Raw genomic sequence first — 22,701 nt, forward strand, 5'->3', positions numbered from 1 at the left:
TCACCAATTCTCTCCTAAGTAAGGCTTAATTAGTCTATAACCAGCTCTAATATTTGTAAAATTTTCAAGGCCATCACCAGCTTTCAGATTTGTTGCTCAATCCTTGGTTTCAATTGTTTTTACTTCCTTGTCTTTACTGCTCTTTTGTGTTCTTCAGAAAGCAGCACTGCATTAAAAAAGTACTTGCTGTCTCTTATCCAGGATCCAGTTTTGTTGTAATGGGAGGAAGGAACATCAGAGTATATAACCCATAATAATGATGAAAGAGGAATTAAGACTACACTTTTATAGAAATCATGTCAGTTTGCCTGTTGCTTAAAGCAGGGATGGGGAACCTTTTTTCTGCCAAAGGCCATTTGTATTTGTATAAATAACATAATTAGCAGGCCATACAAAATTATCAACTTAAAAATTAGCCTGCTATATTTGGTCAAACATTTAATTAACTCAGCCCTGATGTGATGGCTGGAACTGCTTCTCTTTGGTAAGGCGTGTGATGTTAACTGTTATTGACAATGTTGCTACTTGCAACTGCTTTTCCATGGAGCGCAGTTGACTCTTTGTGATGTTAAGTTTTGAAAAGAACGGCTCACAGCAATAAGTTGTACATACACAGATGTATATTTCAATGTATTCTCCTCAAAGTGGGGAATTCATCTTTGCTTATGTAACATTTATAGAACACAAGCAGTGGGAGGTTGTACGTGGCTTTCAGCTCAGTTGAATGATTTCGTGTTGTAGGTTATGTGGCTTTCAGCTCAGTTGAATGATTTCGTGTTGTAGGTTATTAGGCATATCAGCTGGTTCAACATTGAACAGTGTAGCAAAGATGTTCAATTCCATTTGTTTACTTTTCCCGTCCTTGAATCTTACATTAAATGCCTCAATTAGTTTTTGCACATTCACCAGCACATTCAAGTGTCGTAGAAGGCTTTTGTCCTTCTAGAGTGGGAAAATGCACACCATGTTATTCAAGTTGTACTTTTCACAGCCTTAATTTAGCTTCAAATGATTTCACTTTTGAAAGCAGGGAGCCGAGAAGCTGGTTGGGGTCCTGCAGCTTGAGGTTCAGCTCTGAGAGGTACTTAGTAATGTCCACCATGAACGCTAGATCACACAGCCACTTGCTATCATTGAGTTCCCTGACTGATTTTCCCTTCAGCTCCATGAACTGCTTGACTTCATCCTGCAGTTAGTAAAACCTCATGAACATGTTCCGGTGACTCAGCCACCACACTTCACAGTGATAAATAAGATCACTGTACTCAGCATCAAGATCCTTCAGCAACTCCTTAAACTGGTGGCTGTTAAACCCTCTGCTTTTAACAAAATCTATGCCTGACACTACAGTTGACATTACATTGTTGGGTCGCAACCACTGTTCACAGAGACATTCTTGGTGTAAGATGCAGTGGCATATAATTAAATCACTTGGATCAAGACTGAGACGATTTAGTTCTTTCTTGATAAATGCACAATTATAACCCTTTTTGCAAGCCAACCATAGCTGGAGCTCCACCTGTAATCAGGTCTTTTCAAATGTTAGCTCAAATTTTTTCATTGATAAAACAAGTCTCTAATAAGTCTTCACCTTTTGTAATACCATGCCTGGCTTCCAGTGACAGCAGTTCCTCTCGCATGTCAAACTCTGCAGTTATCCCATGAACAAAAAGGTCAAATGGGCAGTATTCGTTATGTCCATTGTCTCGTCATAAGCCAGAGAGAAAAATTGGAAATCTCCTGCAGAATCCTTCAGTGTTTTAATACCTTGTATTAAATCATTACTCTGATCTGATAGTTCTCTGAGAAAAACCAATACTCTGAAACAATTTTACTTTGTCTGGTGCCAACAACTCTCCAGCAGCCACCACACACTGTTTCACAAACTCCCCATCTACATGAAGCCTCAGCTTCTTTGTGAGGAACTCACTCACTACATAACTGGTCTGAATAACATTGTCTCTGTCATAAGTCCTAATGAAAGCGGCCTGTTGTGATTCCAAACTCTGCTGCAGAACATTGATTTTATCCAGACACATTTGGCCTCCCAATTCATTGAGGTTAGCCTGTTTTGAGCTATAATGATGCTCCAGGTTGGCTTTATTACTGCTAATGCATCGCCACAAACTAGGCACCTAGGTTTGCCTTTGACTTCAACAACAACAAAATAATCATTTTTCCATTTTTCTTGGAAAGATTGACACCCTGCATCAACTTTTATTTTTCTGTAGTTGTCATTTGTAGAATATCACACCACGTATGTTTTAATAACTATCCAGTATGTGTGTTGCCAGAGTCGCTGTTGTTTTGCTTTGATTACTGTTCTAATCCTGCATCTTGGATTTGGAAGATATCCAACGTTTGACTCTTGAGGTCTTTTCTATGTAGTGTAATTTCCACAATATTCATAAGATTCCGTTTTTGTGAAGACTGTTGATCATAGACATGTGGATAAAGGTTAGATTGGAGTTATTGTCTGTGTCAAGAAGGAAGTCAACAACATCATGTCAATCATTGGAGGCAAGGTCATTAACGCCTCGAGGAATTATCTCATCGCATCGCATCGCATCGCATCTCATCTCATCCATCTCATCTCATCCCATCTCATCTCATCTCATCTCATCTCATCTCATCTCATCTCATCTCATCTCATCTCATCATCACCAGATCACTGTGGTTTCACCAATGTGCTAACACTTCCACAATGTGTACACTCACAGCCTACCTGGCACTGACTGTCCTCTGAGTCACTGTAATATAGGCAGATGGGCCTGGAGCACATGAGAAGCAAACGTGTCTGTCCTGTCATGTACTCATACATGTGCTGTCTATTCCGCAATGGACGTTCTTTGTTTGTCCCTAAAAATTTACGTTATGATTCACTTAATACAAATTTGTGTTGCTATGAAAAAAGTTCCTAGATTTATTGAATTTCTAGGTTCACCTGCGGTTGCTATGGCAGGGCCAGACCAAGTGATTTTTCGGGCCTTATATGGACTGCAAACCAGACATTCCCCACCCCTGGTTTAAAACAGTCAACTAGTTCACCCTTGGATTTCTCCAAAACTGTTAGGTCATGCCACCCTATGCTATATTACTACAATTTACATTTTGTAACTAGAATCAAGTCTATGTTTCTTAATTTCTCTTTCTGATAGTTCATTATTGTACAAAAATGCAATCCATTTCAGAATATTGTGTATCCTACTCTGCTGAATTTATCAGTTCTAATAATTTAGTGTGTCTTTGTAATCTCTGGGGTTCTCTATCCAGAGAATCATGTTAGCTGCAAATAATGACAATTTTACTTCTACTTTTCAATTTGGATCATTCTAGGTAATTTTTATTTGCCTCAAGGTATCTTTTGATTTCTTCCTTGAATTTGTTGTTAACCCATCCATTTTTTAGTAGAATGTTATTTAGCCCCATGTGTTGCCGTGTTTTCCAGTTTCTTCTTGTAAATAATTTCTAGTTTCATACCATTGTGGTTGGAGAAGATACTTGATTTGATTTCAATCGTCTTCAATTTACTGATATTTGTTTTGCGAATATGTGGTCTAGCCCGAAAAATGTTCCATGTGCACTTGAAAAGAATTTAGGGTGAAATGCTTTAAAATATCAAATCCATCTGGTCTAATGTGTCATTTAAGGCTGCTGTTTCCTTGATCAATGGATGATCTATCCATTGATGTCAATTGTCATTGACATCAATAACCGCATTACTGTCAATCTCTACATTTATATCCATCAATATATATTTAGGTGCTCCTACATTGGGTGCAATAATGTTTACAAGGGTTATATCGTCTCATCAGATTGATCACTCTATCATTATGTAATGCTTTTCTTTGTTTCTTGTTATAGCCTTTGTCCCAAGTCTATATTGTCTAATATAAGTACTGCTACCCCAGCTTTTATTTATCATTTCCATTTGCATGATATATCCTTTTCCATTTGAAATGGGTATCTTGTAGACAGCACATGTATGGATCTTATTGTCCTATCCATTCAGCAACCTTATCTTTTAAATGGAGCACTTAATCCATTTACACTTAAGGTGATTATTAGCAGGTATGTAGTTTTTGTCATTTTATTATTCCTATTTTTGATCTCTCTCTCTCTCTCTCTCTCTCCCCCTTCTTAAAGAAGTCCCTTTAACATTTCTTGTAATACTGGTTTGGTGGTGATGAACACTTAGCTTTTAAATATATATATATATTTTATTGATTTTTTACAAAGAGGAAGGAAGAAGGATAGAGAGTTAGAAACATTGATGAGAGAGAAACACCAATCAGCCGCCTCCTGCACACCTCCCACTGGGGATGTGCCCGCAACCAAGGTACATGTCCTTGACTGGAACCGAACCTGGGACCTTTCAGTCTGCAGGCCGACACTCTATCCACTGAGCCAAACCGGTTAGGGCAGCACTTAGCTTTTTATAGTCTGGGATAGAATTATATTTAACGTTAATCCAAATTTCTCTTTTTAATATCTCTGTATCTATGTACCCAATGATACAGTAGTAAAGAGTGGAAAACACAGGAGGTGGGGAGAGAACTAGACAGAAACATTCTACTAATAAAATACTTTAAAAAAAATCCTCAACTCTGGTTGGATGGCTCAGTTGGTTGGAGTTTAATCCCATATACCAAAAAGTGGTGGGTTAGGTCACGGTCAGGAAACATATCTGCATTGCGGATTTGATCTCTGGTTGGGGTGCATAAGGGAGGCACAGTCGACATTTCTTTCTCACATCAATGCTTTTTTTCTCTACCTCTCTCCTCCCATCTCTATAAAATCAGAAATATATATCCTTGGATGAATATTCAAAAACAAAACCTATACCACATTCTGGAACATAAAACACTTACAAAAAACAGAAATCATATACTGTCTCCTCTCAGACCACAATGGAATTAAACTAGAATTAGTAACAAGGTAGCTGGTAATCCCAAAACATATGGATATTAAATAGCCCACTTCTAATTAACACATGAATAAAAAAAAATTTTAAGAGAAATGTTTACATAGTTCATACTAAATGAAAATGAAACAAACCTTATCAAAATTTGTGGAATGCAGTGAAAGCAGTGCTTAGAAATTTATAGCATTAAATGCATATGGTAGAACAGAAGATCTAAAATCAATAATCTAAGTTTCCACCTTAGACAACTAGAAAAATAAGAGCAAACTAAATCTAAAGCAATCAGAATAAATAATAAAAATTAGAGCAAAAATCAATGAAATAAAAAATGGGCAATTGACAGAGAAAATTCAATAAAGTCAAAAGCTTGTTTTTTAAAAAGATAAATAAAATCAATATGCCTACACCCAGGCTAAGAAAAAAATGAGAGAAAGATAAGTTATCAATATTAGAAACAAAACAGAAAACTTCACTATAGATCCCAAGAACAGTAAAAGAATACTATTAACAATACTATACCCACAAATTTGATAATGTAAGATCATTGATTTTCAACTGGTGTACTGCAAGAATTGGTTTTTTTTTGTTTTTTTTTGCAAATATATTTTATTGTTTTTTTACAGAGAAGAAGGGAAAGGGATAGAGAGTTAGAAACATCAATGAGAGAGAAACATAGATCAGCTGCCTCCTGCACACCTCCTACTGGTGACGTGCCCACAACCAAGGTACATGCCCTTGACTGGAATCGAACCTGGGGCCCTTCAGTCTGCAGGCCAACGCTCTAACCACTGAGCCAAACTGGCCAGGGCGTGCAAGAATTTTTACAACTTGCAATACTTGCTAATAATTAGTGGTGGTGACCTCTTTTCCTTTAGATTGTCAAATTAAAAAAATGACAACAGCCAATGCAACAATAGCCATCTAATCTTGAATCATAAATACACAGGTCATACAATAGAGTTGCATCTTATCAGTCCTGTTGCATAATAAAATTATGTCTGATTGGTTAACTCTTGGTACCAGAATTTACATACAAGAATAGGCACATGATTTTTTTAAAGGTTACTTTGGAGCAAGAGTGACTAATTACTATTATTTTTTGTGTAAATCAAAATTATACCTATTCTTTTCAGTTCAACAAAAATATATATTGTTTGGTGTGCCACAGAATAGTGGCACCAAACAATATATAGAAGAAAACACAATTCAGTTACTGCATTTGAAAAGTCCTATAGTTTAAAAGTATCTAATGCCATAAAAATGTAATATATTATTTCATAAATGTTTCAAAATAGCCTATTAATGTCAGCACAAGTACTGTAAATAGTGCTAAAAATTAGTTGTCCATGATCATATTAGTCTAGTATAAAAACGGGACCAAAACCCAATCCGTCTCCTCGTTAAATCCTATTGACTCTACCTCAAATAAGCCTCTGACTGTGTTAAATTCAGTTTCATTGTCTTAAGTCTGATTCAAATACCTAGACCAGCTCTTTCCAATATAAATATAATGCAAACCACATGTGTACTTTTAAGACTTTCTTCTTGTCACATTTGAAAGAAAAAAGAAACAGGTAAAATTAAAATGTTGATAGTATATTTTATTTAACCCAATATATAAACAATATTGTCAATATAATACATAATCAACATAAAACTTATTAATGAGATTTTTAACTTTTTTATACCAATTTTTTGAAATTCAGGATGTATTTTACACTTACAGTATAAATGTATCACAGAAATGATTAGCAGCTGTTACCCTGTCATCACTCAAAATAATGAATATCCTAATACACTAGCTTATTAACAGTATATTTTCTTAAGTTTGAATAGCAAATTCCCTGAAAACTGACCATTCTAGAATCTTATGACTGTATCCCTTAGGTGCGCATGAAGCTCAGTGCCTTTGAGGGCTTTCTCATCTAGGGAAAGCAAAAATCAGGCTTTAAAGTTCTTAATCAAATGCCAACCTTTACTAAGATGGTATGATAAATATGTAAACTGTTATGATGCTAAGCATATAAATCTTTATGATCAACAACACACTTAAACTTAGATACCCGTTAAGTACCTATATCTCTACTGCTGATGTTCATCTCCTATTAAAAAACCCAAAACCAATTTATATTAGAAAGAAAACTCAACTCGTGTTAAATAATTCCTAAAGTAATGTGTTCAGAATATAAAATTGAGATGTCTGTCCTTTTCATTAACTATTATCCATGAGTAGTGTGCTGGAACCAGTTTACACTGACACATAAGAGCCAACTGTTAAATTTTTTTAAATGTTTTTAAATTGATTTTAGAAAGAGAGGAAGAGAAAGGGCTAGAGAGATAGAAACATCAATGATGAGAGAGAATACTAGATCAGCTACCTCCTGCATGCCCGCTACTGAGGATTGAGCTCAAAACCCAGGCATATGCCCTTACTGGGAATCAAACCGGTAACGCTTAGTTAATGGGTTGACACTCAATCACTAAGCCACACTGGCTAGGCCCAACTGCTAAATTTTAAGAACTATACAAGTTATTGTTAAACAAAACTATGATTAAAAATTAAATTATATCAAGTAAAAACAAATAATATGACAAAGGTAATAATTACTCAAAACTCACTTCCTAAATATTCAGCACATTTTACTCTTGTGGTTAATTACACTTACTATATGTATATATGTATGTATGTATGTACATATGTATGTATGTATGCTTGTGTGTGAGAATAATATAGAATTGTATGAAACAGTATCTTTTCCCAGCTTTGTATTCAGTAACAATACTTTGGTAGCTTGAAACTGATCATGATAAGAGTATTTACACCAAAGAAATTGGCAAATCCTTCAAAGCATGGCTTTCTCTTTTTCCCCTGAGTAACTGTTAAACATTTACCAGCAAAAAAACAAAGTCCATTCATTATTCTGAATCAACAGGTTATTTCAAAATGCAATACACATGCTCAGCCCCTACCCAGAAATTAAAATTCAGTAGGACAGGAGTAGAGTATCTATATGTGTATTTTTTTTTACATGTGTATTTTAAAAAAAGACCATCTCTCTTCCAAAAAAATTTTGATACACACCTCCACCTAAGAACAACTATTTGAGGTATCTAAAACAATATTATGTATCTACCATATTAGATCCTAGAGAGATACAGAAAACTGCATTACGTTAAGTCCCCCAAAAAAGTCTTTGCAAACTATACGTAAAACTGTGACACAGCATTTTTTTTTTGATCAAGGATCAAAAAATAGCCATAGGAAAGCTTCTATAGGTTTTGAATTATTAACTCTTTGCACTCGCTTGCTTTTTTCTTGATTCCTTTATTCTACTCGGGATTTAATTTTTTAAATACCCCAGATTTTACAAAGCGCGGCAGTAGAATAAAAAACTGGAGTTTCTTTTCAGACAAACTTATTTATTTGGATTTTTTTATATTTCAAATTATTGATACATTCAAAGAGTATAAAAAGAGCTGCTACCGATGCTAACCGTGTCGAGTCACATTTGACATCCGAGTGCAAAAGGTTAAAGAGGTTGCTGCTTATACTAATTAATAACTTTCATACAAAGACTATAATAAGATAACTAGATATCCACATGCAAAAAATGAGCTTGGATCCTTACCTAATCCTATTTAATAAAAGAGTAATAAGCAAATTGACCGTACCTCCGCTACACCCACTAGCCACGCCAAACAGCCAATCAGGAGCGAATATGCAAATGAACCCAACCAAGATGGCTGCGGCCACAGAGCGAGCAGGAGGCTTGGGTTTCCCCGGCAATGGAGAAAGCCAAGCTTCCTGCACACCCTGGCCGGCTCAGGCCTCTGCTGAAGGCTACAAAGTTTCAATTATAGAAGATAAATAAATCCCAACAAAAATGGCGGCAGCCACAGAGCAAGCAGGAGGCTTCGGTTTCCCCGGTGATGGTGGAAGTCAAGTACCTGGCTGGCCCAGGCCTCCGCTGAAGGCTACAAAGTTTCAATTATAGAAGATAAATAAATCCCAACAAAAATGGCGGCAGCCACAGAGCTAGAGAGAGCAGGAGGCTTGAATTGCCCCCCGTGATGGAGGAAGCCAAGTTTCCGCAGCCCTGGCCTGCCTTGGTCTCCACTTAAGACTACAAAGTTTCAATTATAGAAGATAAATAAATCCCAACAAAAATGGTTGCGGCCATGGAGCAAGCAGGAAGCTTGGCTCCGCTCAAGGCTACAAAGTTTCAATTATAGAAGACAAATAAATCCCAGATACCAGGGCCTCCGCTTGGGTCGCCAGGGGGTGTGGACAGCCTGCAAACCACTACAGGCCCCTCGCCCAGGCTGCCCCACGCCCCAAGGGAACCCCCACCCTGATCCGGGACTCCCTTCAGGGCAAACCAGCTGGCCCCCACCCATGCACCAGCCTCTATCCTATCCTATCTAATAAAAGAGTAATATGCAAATTGACCATCACTCCAACACACAAGATGGCTGCCATGTGGTCAAAGATGGCTGCCCCATGTGGACACAAGATGGCCACCACAAGATGGCCAGCAGGGGAGGGCAGTTGGGGGCGATCAAGCCTGCAGAGGAGGGCAGTAGGGGGGGACCCAGGCCTGCAGGGGAGAGCAGTTAAGGGTGACTAGGCCTGCAGGGGAGGGCAGTTAGGGGCAAACAAGCTGCCAGGGGAGCAGTTAGGCATCAATCAGGCTGGCAGGGGAGTGGTTAGGGGGTAATCAGGCTGGCAGGCAGAAGCGGTTAGGGGCAATCAGGAAGGCAGGCAGGTGAGCAGTTGGGAGCCAGCAGTCCTGGATTGTGAGAGGGATCCCAGATTGGAGAGGGTGCAGGCTGGGCTGAGGGAAACCCCCCGGCCCCCGTGCATGAATTTCGTGCACTGGGCCTCTAGTACTATCTATAATAATGTATATATATAAAAGCCTAAGTGACCATCGCAACCAGAAACTGAACAGCAGGCTGCATGGGGCGAGCAGGCTGGCAGGGGGGTTAGTGAGGGATGACCAAAGGACTGAACAGCAGGCTGCATGGGGCGAGCAGGCTGGCAGGGGGGTTAGTGAGGGATGACCAAAGGATTGAGCAGCAGGCTGCATGGGGCGAGCAGGCTGGCAGGGGGGTTAGTGAGGGATGACCAAACGACTGAGCAGTGGGCTGTGGGGCAACCATGCCGGCAGGGGATTAGTGAGGGGTGACCAAACGACCAAGCCGCAGGCTGCATGGGGCAACCAGGACGGCAGAGGGGGCAGTTGGGGGCGACCAGGCTGGCGGGGGGGCAGTGAGGGGCAACCAGGTCGGCAGACGGGGGCAGTCAGGGGCGACCAGGCTGGCGGGGGGGGGGGGGGGGCGGAGGGGCTGTTGCAGGTGACCAGGCGGGCAGATGGGGGCAGTTAGGGTCAACCAGGTCAGTGGGGGCGGGGGGGAGGATTTGGGGTGACCAGGCAGGCAAGTAGGGCAGTAAGGGGCGACCAGGCTGGCGGAGGGGCAGTTAGGAGTGACCAGGCCGGTGGGTGGTAGCAGCTGGGGGCGACTAGGACGGCAGGGGGGCAGTTTGGGGTGACCAGGTGATGAGGCAGGCAGGTGAGCAGTTAGGAGCCAGTGGTCCCAGATTGTGAGAGGGATGTCCTAAACTGGCATTCGGACATCCCTCGAGGGATTCCGGATTGGAGGGTGCAGACTGGGCTGAGGGTACCCATCCCCGTGCATGAATTTCGTGCACCGGGCTTCTAGTCCTATATAATAAAGAGCTAATGTGCAAATGGTTTTTGTGCCTTCGCACTGGGGCCGGGGAACCTGAGGCCGTGACCCCCGTCCAGTGGGGCTTGACGAGGAACCTGAGGCTGTGCCTCTCGCCCAGTTGGGCTTGATGGGGGACCTAGGCTGCACCCCCCACCCGGCGGGGCTGATGAGGAACTTGAGGCTGTGCCCTCGCCCAGTGAGGTTTGACGGGGGACCTGAGGCTGTGCCCCACGCCCGTTGGGGCTTGACGGGGGGAAGGCTGGCAGCGTCTGGCTATTGCGTGATTTTGAGGCACAAGGGTGGGCGTGGACTTGAGTCTGGGTGCGGCGGTGCGCCCCAGACTCTTACAGGAGGGAGATTTTCATATACATTTTACTAATTTTCTTTCAACTCTGACACTTCTATTATAGAGAAAGGACAAATAGCGATATTAAAATATTTCCTCTAATTAATTCCCTTTTAATGTGCATGAATTTCATGCACCGGCCACTAGTCTTTTATAATAAAAGGGCAATATGCAAATTGACCCTAACGGCGGAACTACCAGGAACGACTGGTCGCTATGACGCGCACTGACTACCAGGGGGCAGATGCTCAACACAGAAGCTGCCCCTGGTGGTGAATGCGCTCCCAAAGGGGAAGCTCCGCTTAGCCACAAGCCAGGCTGACAACTGTGAGCGCAGCGGCAGTGACAGGAGCCTCTCCCACCTTCTCTGCAGAACTAAGGATGTCCAACTGCGGCTTAAGGCCCACTCTCTACGTCGTCAGTCGGATATCCCCCTAGGGCTCCTGGGCTGCAAGAGGGATGTCTGACTAACAGCTTAGGCCCGATCTCCTGGGGAGTGGGCCTAAGGCGGAAGATGGACATCCCTCAAGGGGTCCCGGACTGCAAGAGGGCACAGGCCAGGCTGAGGGACCCTCCTAAGTGCATGAATTTTCATGCATTGGGCCTCTAGTAAATAATAATAGAAAAGCCTAGTTTTCAAAGTGTCCCCTCGGGATTTCAACCAACTGGAAGTTTGAATGCTTGCTATGATGTGTGCTGACCACTAGGGCAGCACAGAACGAAGGAAGGCCTCGGCCGGTAGCTGGCAACCATTAGGGACCCTACCCGTGTCCAAATTTTGTGCACTGGGCCTCTAGTACTATAAATAATGAGTAACTCAAAATAGATCAAAGACTTAAATGTAAGAGTTAAAGCTCTAATATTTTTTGAAGAAAACATAGGCATTAATCTTTGTGTACTTGAATTAGACAATGGTTTCTTAAACAACAAACATTTAAATAAATTGGATTTCAAGAGACCATGCCATCTTGAGAAACAGAGCTGCTCGAGACTAGGATCCTGGCCTCAGCACCACCCAGTCTGGTCTCAGACACAAATCAGGACCCTGCAGTCACTGGGGACAGAGACCTGCGACCACAGCTGCAGACCCACAGCTACCAAGAATCCACACATCCTGGTCGCAGATTTCTGTGAATCACAGAGCCTATCCCCCTCCCCACAGGCTTGCAGGCAGCGCCACAGTAACTGATGGACCCATCCCTTGCATGGGCCGCAGTGCCGCTACAGGAATTTGAGCCTGGAAGAGTGTGGACACTAGGAATCTGTTCCCCGCAATGCAATCGGGCAACCAAACCCAAAGCCCACGCAGGGCAGCAGTGCCACCTGACTTCGATTCTGGGCAAGCGCACACGGAAGTCTGTTTTCCACAGCACAGGAGCAGACCTCCTGCCGACACAGTGCTACCATGCAACCAGTCCCCCAAGCTGACCGGGACCTCGATTCTCCAGGTGGGAGGCAGCACTGAGCACCACTGACTTGACTCTGTTTCTTATCACATGCGCCTGGGATCCCTGACTCCCAGTGCATTCACACTAAGATCCAGTGACTCCAATTCTTGGTGCATGCGCACACAGGGACCCTGATTCTCAGCGAGAGGCCACATGAAGCAACAGAGACGCTGATACTCGACTCTTGGTGCAGACACTGGGGAACTCTGACTCCTGGCATGCGCTAGGGGACTCTGATTTTTGGCACACGCCAACAGGGTCTTTGTTTCAGTGTGGTGCAGGCGGGGTCCCTGATTCTAGGTGTGTACACAAGACCACACTGAGCACTGGTAATCACTGACCCTGGAGAGCCTGGTTCCCACCAACCCACAGCAGCCACACCTCTTAGGGTCGGAGCACTTCAGTGACACTCAGGTGGTGTGAAACTCACACTGCACAGAGCCCAGGTCCATGCAACTCTACGTTTGAACCTTCTGGTGATAGTCAGAATGGGGAGACGACACAATCCCCAGAGGAAAGAAAATGAGGAGTTGCCAAAGAAAGAAATTAGTGAAATTGAAGCATGCAACATGACAGAAAAAGAATTCAGAGTAATGGTTGTAACAATTCATATACCGGATGGATGAGAAAATCAACAAGTTGTGCAAGAATCAGGAAGAAATGAAAAGTGATATAGCTACAATCAAAAATACCATGGAAGGTTTCAACAGTAGACTAGAAGAAGCAGAGGACCGATTTAGTGAGTTAGAAGATAAGGTAGAGAAACAAGCTCCATCTGAACAGCAACTGGAGAAAAAAATTAAAAAGCAGGAGGAGAGCTTAAGGAAGCTTTGGGACAACATGAAACGAAGTAACATACATATAATAGGGCTGCCAGAAGGACAAGAAGAGCAGCAGGGAATAGAAAATCTATTTGAAGAAATAATAACAGAAAACTTCCCAGATATGGGGAAGAAAAAAGTTACACAAATACAGAGAGACCCAAGCAAGATGAATCCCAAAAGACCCACACCAAGACACGTCATAATTACAATGGCAAATGTTCACGACAAAGAGAGAATCTTAAAGGCTGCAAGAGAGAGACAGAGAGTTACCTACAAAGGATCCCCCATCAGATTATCAAATGATTTCTCAACAGAAACATATCAAGCTAGAAGGGAATGGAAAGAGGTATACAAAGTGTTGCAAAGTACTAAATCCAAGAATACTCTATCCAGCAAGACTATCAATCAAAATTGAAGGGGAAATCAGGAGATTCACAGACAAAAAAAAGGCTAAGGGAGTTTATCACTACCAAGCCAGCAATGCAAGAAATGCTAAAGGGAATGCTGTAAAAAGAAGAAATAAAAAGGTAAGAAAGTAAACAGGCACAAAAATAGAAATGACTACAAACAAGTACCTTTCAATAATAACTTTAAACATAAACGGACTAAATGCTCCAATCAAAAGACACCGAGTGGCCGAAAGGATAAAAAAACACAACCCATATATATGCTGTCTACAAGAGACCTACCTCAGCATAAGGGACTCACACAGACTGCAAGTGAAGGGATGAAAAATATCTTTCAGGCAAATGGAAATGAAAAAAAAAAAGCTGGGGTAGCAATATTTATATCTGACAAAATAGACCTCAAAGTGAAGGCCATAACAAGAGATAAGGAAGGCCACTTCATAATACTAAAGGGATCTATACAACAAGAGGATATAACCCTGATAAACATATATGCACCCAATGCAGGAGCACCCAAATACATTTAAAAGAAAAACACTCCTGGAAGGTATCAAGGGAGAGATAGACAAAAATACAATCATAGCAGGGGACTTTAATACACCACTGAAATCACTGGTTAAATCCTCTAGACAAAAAATCAGCAAAGAAGCAGCAATCCTAAATGACAAACTAGATCAGATGGACTTAATTGACATCTTCAGAACATTTCACCCCAAAGCCATGGAATATACGTTCTTCTCAACTGCACATGGGACATTTTCAAAAAAGAGACCACATATTGGGTCACAAGCAAAGTCTCCCCAAATTCAAGAAGACTGAAATCATATAAAGCATCTTCTCAGACCATAATGGCATAATATTAGAAATAAACTACAATAAAAACATTCCCCAAAACTCCAACACTTGGAAGCTGAATAGCATGCTATTAAATAATTACTGGGTTACCAATGAGATCAAAGAAGAAATTAAAAACATCCTGGAAACTAATGACAATAAAAACACAACAATCCAACATCTATGCGACACAATGAAAGCAGTCCTGAGAGGGAAGTTCATAGCTCTATAGGCATAACTAAAAAAAAAAAAAAAGAAAGAAAAAAATGGTAAGAAATCATCTAACTCTACAACTCAAAGAATTAGAAAGAGAGCAACAAGAAAAGCCCAGAGTGAGCAGAAGGAAGGAGATAATAAAGATCAGAGCAGAAATAAATGACATAGAGACAAAAAAACAATACAAAAGATAAATGAAACCAAAAGCTGGTTCTTTGAAAGGATAAACAAGATTGATGAACCTCTAGCCAGGATCACCAAGAAGCAAAGAGAGAGGACCCAAATAAAAATCAGAAATGAAAGAGGTGAAATAACAACAGACCCCACAGAAATACAAAGGATTGTTAAAAAAATACTATGAACAACTCTACTCCAACAAACTAGACAACCTGGAGGAAATGGACATATTTCTATAAAAATACAACATTCCAAAACTCAATCAGGAAGATTCGAAAAATCTCAATAGGCCAATAACCATGGAAGAAATTGAAGCAGTCATCAAAAAGCTCCCAGCATACCACAGTCCAGGGCCAGACGGCTTCACAGGGGAGTAATACCAAACATTCAAGGAAGAACTAAAACCTATCTTCCTCAGACTATTCCAAAAAACTCAAGAGGAAGGAACACTTCCAAGCTCATTCTATGAAGCCAGCATCACCCTAATACCAAAACCAGATAAAGACAACACAATGAAAGAGAATTACAGGCCAATATCCCTCATGAACATAGATGCCAAAATCCTCAACAAAATTCTAGCAAATCGGACCCAGCAGTACATCAGAAAGATCATACACCATGACCAAGTAGGATTTATCCCAGGGATGTAATGATGGTACAATATCCGCAAATGAATGAACGTGATACATCACATAAACAAACGGAAAGATAAAAATCACACAGTCATATCAATTGACGCAGAAAAAGCATTTGACAAAATCCAACAACCTTTCTTGATAAAAACTCTCAGCAAAGTAGGAATAGAAGGATCATACCTCAACATAATAAAAGCCATATATGACAAACCCACAGCCAACATCATACTCAATGGGCAAAAACTAAAACCATTCCCCCTAAGAACAGAAAAAATACAGGGATGCCCACTCTCACCACTCCTGTTTGACATAGTACTAGCCATTTTGATCAGTTAAGAAGAAGAAATAAAAGGCATCCAAATTTGTAAAAAAGAAGTAAAACTGTCCTTATTCGCAGAGGACATGATACTGTACATAGAAAACCCTAAAGAATTCATAAAAAAATTATTAGACTTAATAAATGAATTCGGCAATGTAGCAGGATACAAAATTAATGCCAAGAAATCTATGGCATTTCTTTTCACCAATAGTGAACTTACAGAGACTAAAAAAGCAATCCCATTTAGCATCACACCAAAAAAATTAAGATACCTAGGAATAAACTAACTAAGGAGGTAAAAGACCTATATGCAAAAAACTACAGGACACTGAAAAAAGAGATAGAGGAAGACATAAACAGATGGAAGAACATACCGTGTTCATGGACTGGTAGAATCAATATCATCAAAATGTCTATACTACCCAAAGCAATCTATAGATTCAATGCACTCCCCATTAAAATACCAACGGCATATTTCACAGACCTAGATAGAACTCTCCAAAAATTCATCTGGAATAAAAAAAGACCCCGAATAGCTGTACCAATCCTGAAAAAGAAGAACAAAGTAGGAGGGATCTCAATACCAGATATCAAGCTGTATTACAAAGCCACTGTTCTTAAAACAGCCTGGTACTGGCACAAGAGCAGACATATAGATCAATGGAATAGAATAGAGAACCCAGAAATCGACCCAAACCACTATGCCCAATTAATATTTGACAAAGGAGGCAAGAGCATACAATGGAGTCAAGACAGTCTCTTCAATAAATGGCGTTGGGAAAATTGGACAGATACATGCAAAAAAAATGAAACTAGACCACCAACTTACACCATACACAAAAATAAACTCAAAATGGATAAAGGACTTAAACATAAGACGAGAAACCATAAAAATACTAGAGCCGTGGTCAGCAAACTGCGGCTCCCAAGCCACATGCGGCTCTTTGGCCCCTGGAGTGTGGTTCTTCCACAAAATACCACGGCCTGGGCGAGTCTATTTTGAAGAAGTGGCATTAGAAGAAGTTTAACCCTTTGCAATCGCTTGCTTTTTTCTCGATTCCTTTATTCTAATGCTAACCGTGTCAAGTCACACTCGACATCCGAGTGCAAAAGGTTAAGTTTTAAAAATTTGGCTCTTCAAACAAATTTAATTGTTGTACTGTTGATATTTGGCTCTGTTGACTAATGAGTTTGCAACCACTGTACTAGAGGAATCCACAGGCAGTGCAATCTCAGATATATGTCAAAGCAATTTCTTCACTGATACTGCTCCTAGGGCAATGGAAACTAAAGAGAAAATAAACAAATGGGACTACATCAAAATAAAAAGCTTTTTCACAGCAAAGGAAACCATAAACAAAATAACAAGAAAGCCCACTGCATGGGAGAACATATTTGGCAATGTTATCACCAGTAAGGGTTTAATCTCCAACATTTACAGGGAACTCATACAACTTAACAAAAGGAAGATAAACAATCCAATCAAAAAATGGGCAATGGAACTAAATAGATACTTTTCGAAAGAAGACAGAAGGCCAAGAGACATATGAAAACATGCTCAAAGTCACTAATTATACGAGAGATGTAAATCAAAACGACAATGCGGTATGATCTCACACCTGTCAGAATGGCTATCATCAACAAATGACAAGTGTTGGCGAGGATTCGGAGAAAAAGGAACCCTTTTGCACTGCTGGTGGGAATGCATACTGGTGCAGCCACCGTGGAGAACAGTATGGAGTTTCCTCAAAAAACTAAAAATGGAATTCCTATTTGACCCTGCAATCCCACTTCAAGGAATATATCCCAAGAAGCTAGAAACTCCAATCAGAAGGGATATATGCATCCCTATGTTCATAGCAGCACAATTCACCATAGCTAAGATTTGGAAACAGCCTAAGTATCCATCACCAGATGAGTGGATTAAAAAACTGTGGTACATCTACACAATGGAATACTATGCTGTGGTGAAAAAGAAAGGAATTCTTACCATTTGCAACAGCATGAATGGAACTGGAGACCATTATGCTTATTGAATAAGCCACTCAGAGAAAGATAAATACCACATGATCTCACTGTTTTATGGAATATAATGAACAACATAAACTGATGAACAAAAACAGATCCAGACAGAGAAGCAGCAATCAGACTATCAAACCTCAGAGGGAAGGTAGGGGAGGGTGGGGGTAAGGGGGAGAGATCAACCAAAGGACTTGCATGCATGCATATAAGCCCAACCAATGGATACAGACAACAGGGGGGTGAGGGCATGAGTGTGTGTGTGTGTTTGGGGGGGGGGGCGTTGGGGAATAATGGGGGGATTAGGACACATATGTAATGCCTTAATCAATAACGAAATTAAATATTGAAAAAAATAAAATAAATTAGATTTCACTAAATTAAAAACATTTGTGCTTTAAAGCATACCATTAAGAACATGAAGACAACCCACAGTATAAAGGAAATTTTTGCAAATCATATATATAAAAAACTTATATCCAAAATAAGGAACTGTTATAAATCAATAGACAATTCAATTTTAAAAAATGGGTAAAAGATCTAAATAGACATTTCTTTGAACAAGATATACAAATGGCCAATAAGCCCATGAAAAGATGATCAACATTATTTAGCCATCAGGAAATCAAAACTACAATGAGATTACCACTTCACACCCACTTAAGATGGCTATAAACAAAAAGTTAGATAATAACAACTGTTGGCAAGGATGTAGAGAATTGGAAACATTGTACAGTTGGCAAGAATGTAAAATGGTACAGCTGCTTTGGAAAACGATCTAGCAGTTCCTCCAAAGGTTAAACATAGAGATTAAAAAAGGTTTAAGCCATGACACAGCAATTCTACTTCTAGATATAAACCCAAGAGAAATGAAAAATATGTCCACTCAAAATCTTGTATATGAATGTTCATAATTTATAACTGCATTATTCATAAGAGTCAGAAAGTTGAAACAACCCAATTGATCATCAACTGATGAATGAATAAACAAAATGTGATATGTTAAAACAATGGAATATTATTTGGCAAAAACAAGGGATAAAATATGAATACACACTATAATCTTTCATGAACTTGAAAACACTATGCTAAGTGAAACAAGCTAGTCACACAAAAAATATATTGTATGAAATATCTTAAACAGGCAAATATGCAGTGATAGTAAGTCAAATAGTGGTTGCCTAGGGTTTCAGGTAAGTTGGAGGGATAAGGGGATGACTGCTAAAGGGCATGGGGTTTCTTTTGGAAGTAATGACAATGTTCTAAAATTAATGGTGGTGATGGTTGCATGACTGAATATACAAAAAAAATCACGAAAGTGTATACTTTAAATGGGTGAATTATACAGTATTTTAATTCTATCTCAATAAATCTGTTACATTTCTTGGGGGGGGGGGGGGGGGAGCTCTGGAAAAGACTTCCATTCCCAACAAACACCTGTGTCCTTCTATCCAATAAACTACATCATAAATTATGCTTCTCTTTAGCTTAACTGCCAGGAATTCATCACTAAATTTTGTGGTCACATGTCCTTTACCTAAGTTTTCTAGTTCAGTTTCTGTTAACACCATGCCTTACTTTCATTGTTTTAAGTGTTCTATTTTAAGCCGCTTCATTCTTGGAAGCAGGCAGAATATGATGGTTGGCTTAAACTCTGAAAACTTAAGAATATGTTTAGGTATTCATGACCCCTACCAAGGTAAAGAAACCTTAAGAAGTTCAGCTTGAGCTCTATCAATGAATTCTCTTCACCTTAACTACCACCAAGAAGTGAAACAATCAGAATTATGAGTTTTGCCAGAGGACTATTTTTTTCCTCTAAATTACTTTATCTATACAGAACATTATAATGCAATAGTACACATTTACCATATATTTACCACACAAGATAATATTTAAAATAGAACATAAATGACAGGTCACTACTGAAATTTAACTTTACTTTGGGAAATTTATTCCTACCCTAACAGGTGAGGATGACTCCTCTATATTTCGTTTCTGGGACTCAGTGTCCATATCTTGGCGCTTGTTCTTCATTCTTTCTCTAAGATCCCCTGTAGGTCTTTCTGGTGACCTTTAAAAACAAAACAAAAGCAAAACAGCAAAAATCTATATTTATATATCATTTTATAAGAATATATTTGCAGAAATAAACTCACAAATCTCAATACAATTTTTCTAACTGCCCATGGCTCCTAAATTTCAGAAAAAATAATTAATTTGTTTCAGTTTAATATTAACATAAATAATAAAACAAGAGTAAACTCTGTGTTTTGAGTACTCACAACCATAAACCTACTTTTGCCCCACCCTGTATTAGTTATATTTGAAAACAAAAGTAGGAAGATAAAGTTTTAAACCATGACATTGCAAAATTAATCTAAAAGCAACAGTATAATCATCTACACATGTATTTAGTTGGATACAACATCAACAACTGAGAAAATACTTTATGCCTCTTAAGAATCAAAGTTAAATAGCGAAGTTTTGTGTAATTCTTATAACTTTTCTTAAATTTAAAATGATTTCATAATAAAAATAAAGGATTCATAGCAATATTTTAGACAGGGATTTTATATTCTACTCTAGATTTTTAAAAAAAATACACATATTTATATTCAACACTGGTAATGCTTTATAATTTAAACTAGAGGCCCAGTGCACGAAATTTGTGCACGGGGGGGCGGGGGATGTCCCTCAGCCCAGCCTGCATCCTCTCCAATCTGGGACCCTTCGAGGGATGTCCGACTGCCCGTTTAGGCCTGATCCTGGTGGGATCGGGCCTAAACGGGCAGTCGGACATCCCTCTCACAATCCAGGACTGCTGGCTCCCAACTGCTCGCCTGCCTGCCTTCCTGATTGCCCCTAACCGCTTCTGCCTGCCAGAATGATCACTCCCTAACCACTCCCCTGCCAGCCTGTTTGCCCCCAACTTCCCTCCTCTGCCAGCCTTAAGCGGAGGCCTGGACCGGCCAGAGTGTGCGGAAAGCTTGGCTTCCTCCATCGCCGGGGAAACCCAAGTCTCCCTCCTGCTCTCTCTGTGGCCGCAGCCATCTTGGTTGGGTTAATTTGCATACCCACTCCTGATTGGCTTGTGGGTGTAGCAGAGTGATGGTTAATTTGCATATTACTCTTTTATTAGATAGGATTGGAAATTTGATAAATGGCTGTTCAATTATTTCACACCATTACTAAGTAAGAAAAACAAAACAGAGATAGAAAACATATTGCCTTTAAAGAATATTCCCAGAACATCTTAAAAAAGGCAATATAAATTAAAGAATATGTCCCTCTTTAGGCATCAAAAAATATTATATATAATATTTTCAAATGATAAATACAAATCACATAAATATTCACATCTATTTCAAGTAACAATTGATCAATCATATCAATTCCTTTAATGTATCAATCATTACTACAGCTCACATAGTGAATTAGTAATTTGTTAACTAACTTTAAAGGATCTAATTAACATTTACATGCTTATTTTATAGATCTATATTAAATGTTTTAACAGCTAAAGCTGAACTTAAAAATGCAACTCCTTAGTCCTAACCAGTTTGGCTCAGTGGAATGAGCACCAGCCTGCAGACTGAAGGGTCCCAGGTTCTACTCCAGTCAAGGGCACATGCACAGGTTGCAGGCTCGATCCCCAATAGGGGACATGCAGGAGGCAGCCAATCAATGGTTATCTCTCATCATTGGTGTTTCTATCTGTCCCTCTCCCTTCTTCTCTGAAATCAATAAAAAAATATGAAAAAACGAAATTCTTATTATAAACCAGTACATAAACCTTTTAAATTATAATTATGATGTACATGTAAATTTTTGTCTTAGTTTTCTGTATATAACAAAAATTTATTGTAAACCTGTTTCTATCCTAAACAGCATCTAACAGAGTACTCTATATACCATGAATGCTCAATAATGACTTAAATGTCTTTTGACTAAATAAGCATATCTGAAATACATTGCTTTTCTTTCCTTCTTTGAATTCCATTATGACTATCTTTCTTCCCTACAAAAAAGGTAAATTACACAAATATAAGAGAAGTTATCAGATAAAAGAAAAAATACACAAAAGGCAAAATTGTAACAAAAATTCCTTTATGCTAAGTCTAGTATGATACTATTTTTTTCTACTTTAGATAAATTTCTTTGCCATTTCCCCCAAAACTGTCTCCTGAATAAAAATTGACTCAGTTAATAATAAATTTCAAAGATGAATTAAAACATTATTAAAAGTGTAGTAATAATACAAACAAAACATTAACATTACTGAAATTGTTTACCAGGTATGTGTTTATACAGGTAATTAAAATTATTAAGATTAATCTCCCCTCATTAAGAGAAAAGACAAATGACAATCTAAACACAAATAAGACAAGATTCAGCATCACAAGTAAACAAAAATACGCAACATTTAAGTGAACAGAAAGTTTGAATTTTAAATTCAATTAAACTTGAGCCCTAGTCAGTTTGACTCAGTGGATAGAGTGTCAGTCTGTGGACTGAAGGGTCCTGGGTTTGATTTCGGTCAAGGGCACATGCCCGGACTGTGGGCTCGATCCCCAGTAGGGGCCGTGCAGGAGGTAGCCAATCAATGATTCTCATCACTGATGTTTCTCTCTCTCTTCCTCTCCCTCTCTGAAATCAATAAAATATATTAAATTCATTTAAACTTTAAAACCTATATACACACACACAAAATCTCCAAATCCTAATGTTCAATTTTTATACTATTCCTATAGCCAAAACAATCAGTATATCCAATTTTAAAACTAGATAAATTATTTCTTTACCAATCAAGTTTAAA

At 39.4% G+C, this 22,701-nt stretch overlaps 1 protein-coding gene across 5 annotated transcripts in view; it reads right to left on the reverse strand.

Moving 5' to 3' along the window:
- Positions 1 to 22,701, reverse strand: part of ZC3H13 (zinc finger CCCH-type containing 13) — a 144,205-nt gene that overhangs the window by 115,531 nt on the left and 5,973 nt on the right. For all 5 annotated transcript variants that reach the window (XM_079778873.1, XM_079778876.1, XM_079778875.1 and 2 more), the window contains exon 4: positions 19,845 to 19,956. In XM_079778873.1, the coding sequence (XP_079634999.1) occupies positions 19,845 to 19,956 (112 nt within the window). The remainder of the gene's footprint in view (positions 1 to 19,844; positions 19,957 to 22,701) is intronic.

Source organism: Cnephaeus nilssonii (assembly GCF_951640355.1).
Source record: "Cnephaeus nilssonii genome assembly, chromosome: 8".
In the NCBI taxonomy this organism is placed as follows: domain Eukaryota; kingdom Metazoa; phylum Chordata; class Mammalia; order Chiroptera; family Vespertilionidae; genus Cnephaeus; species Cnephaeus nilssonii.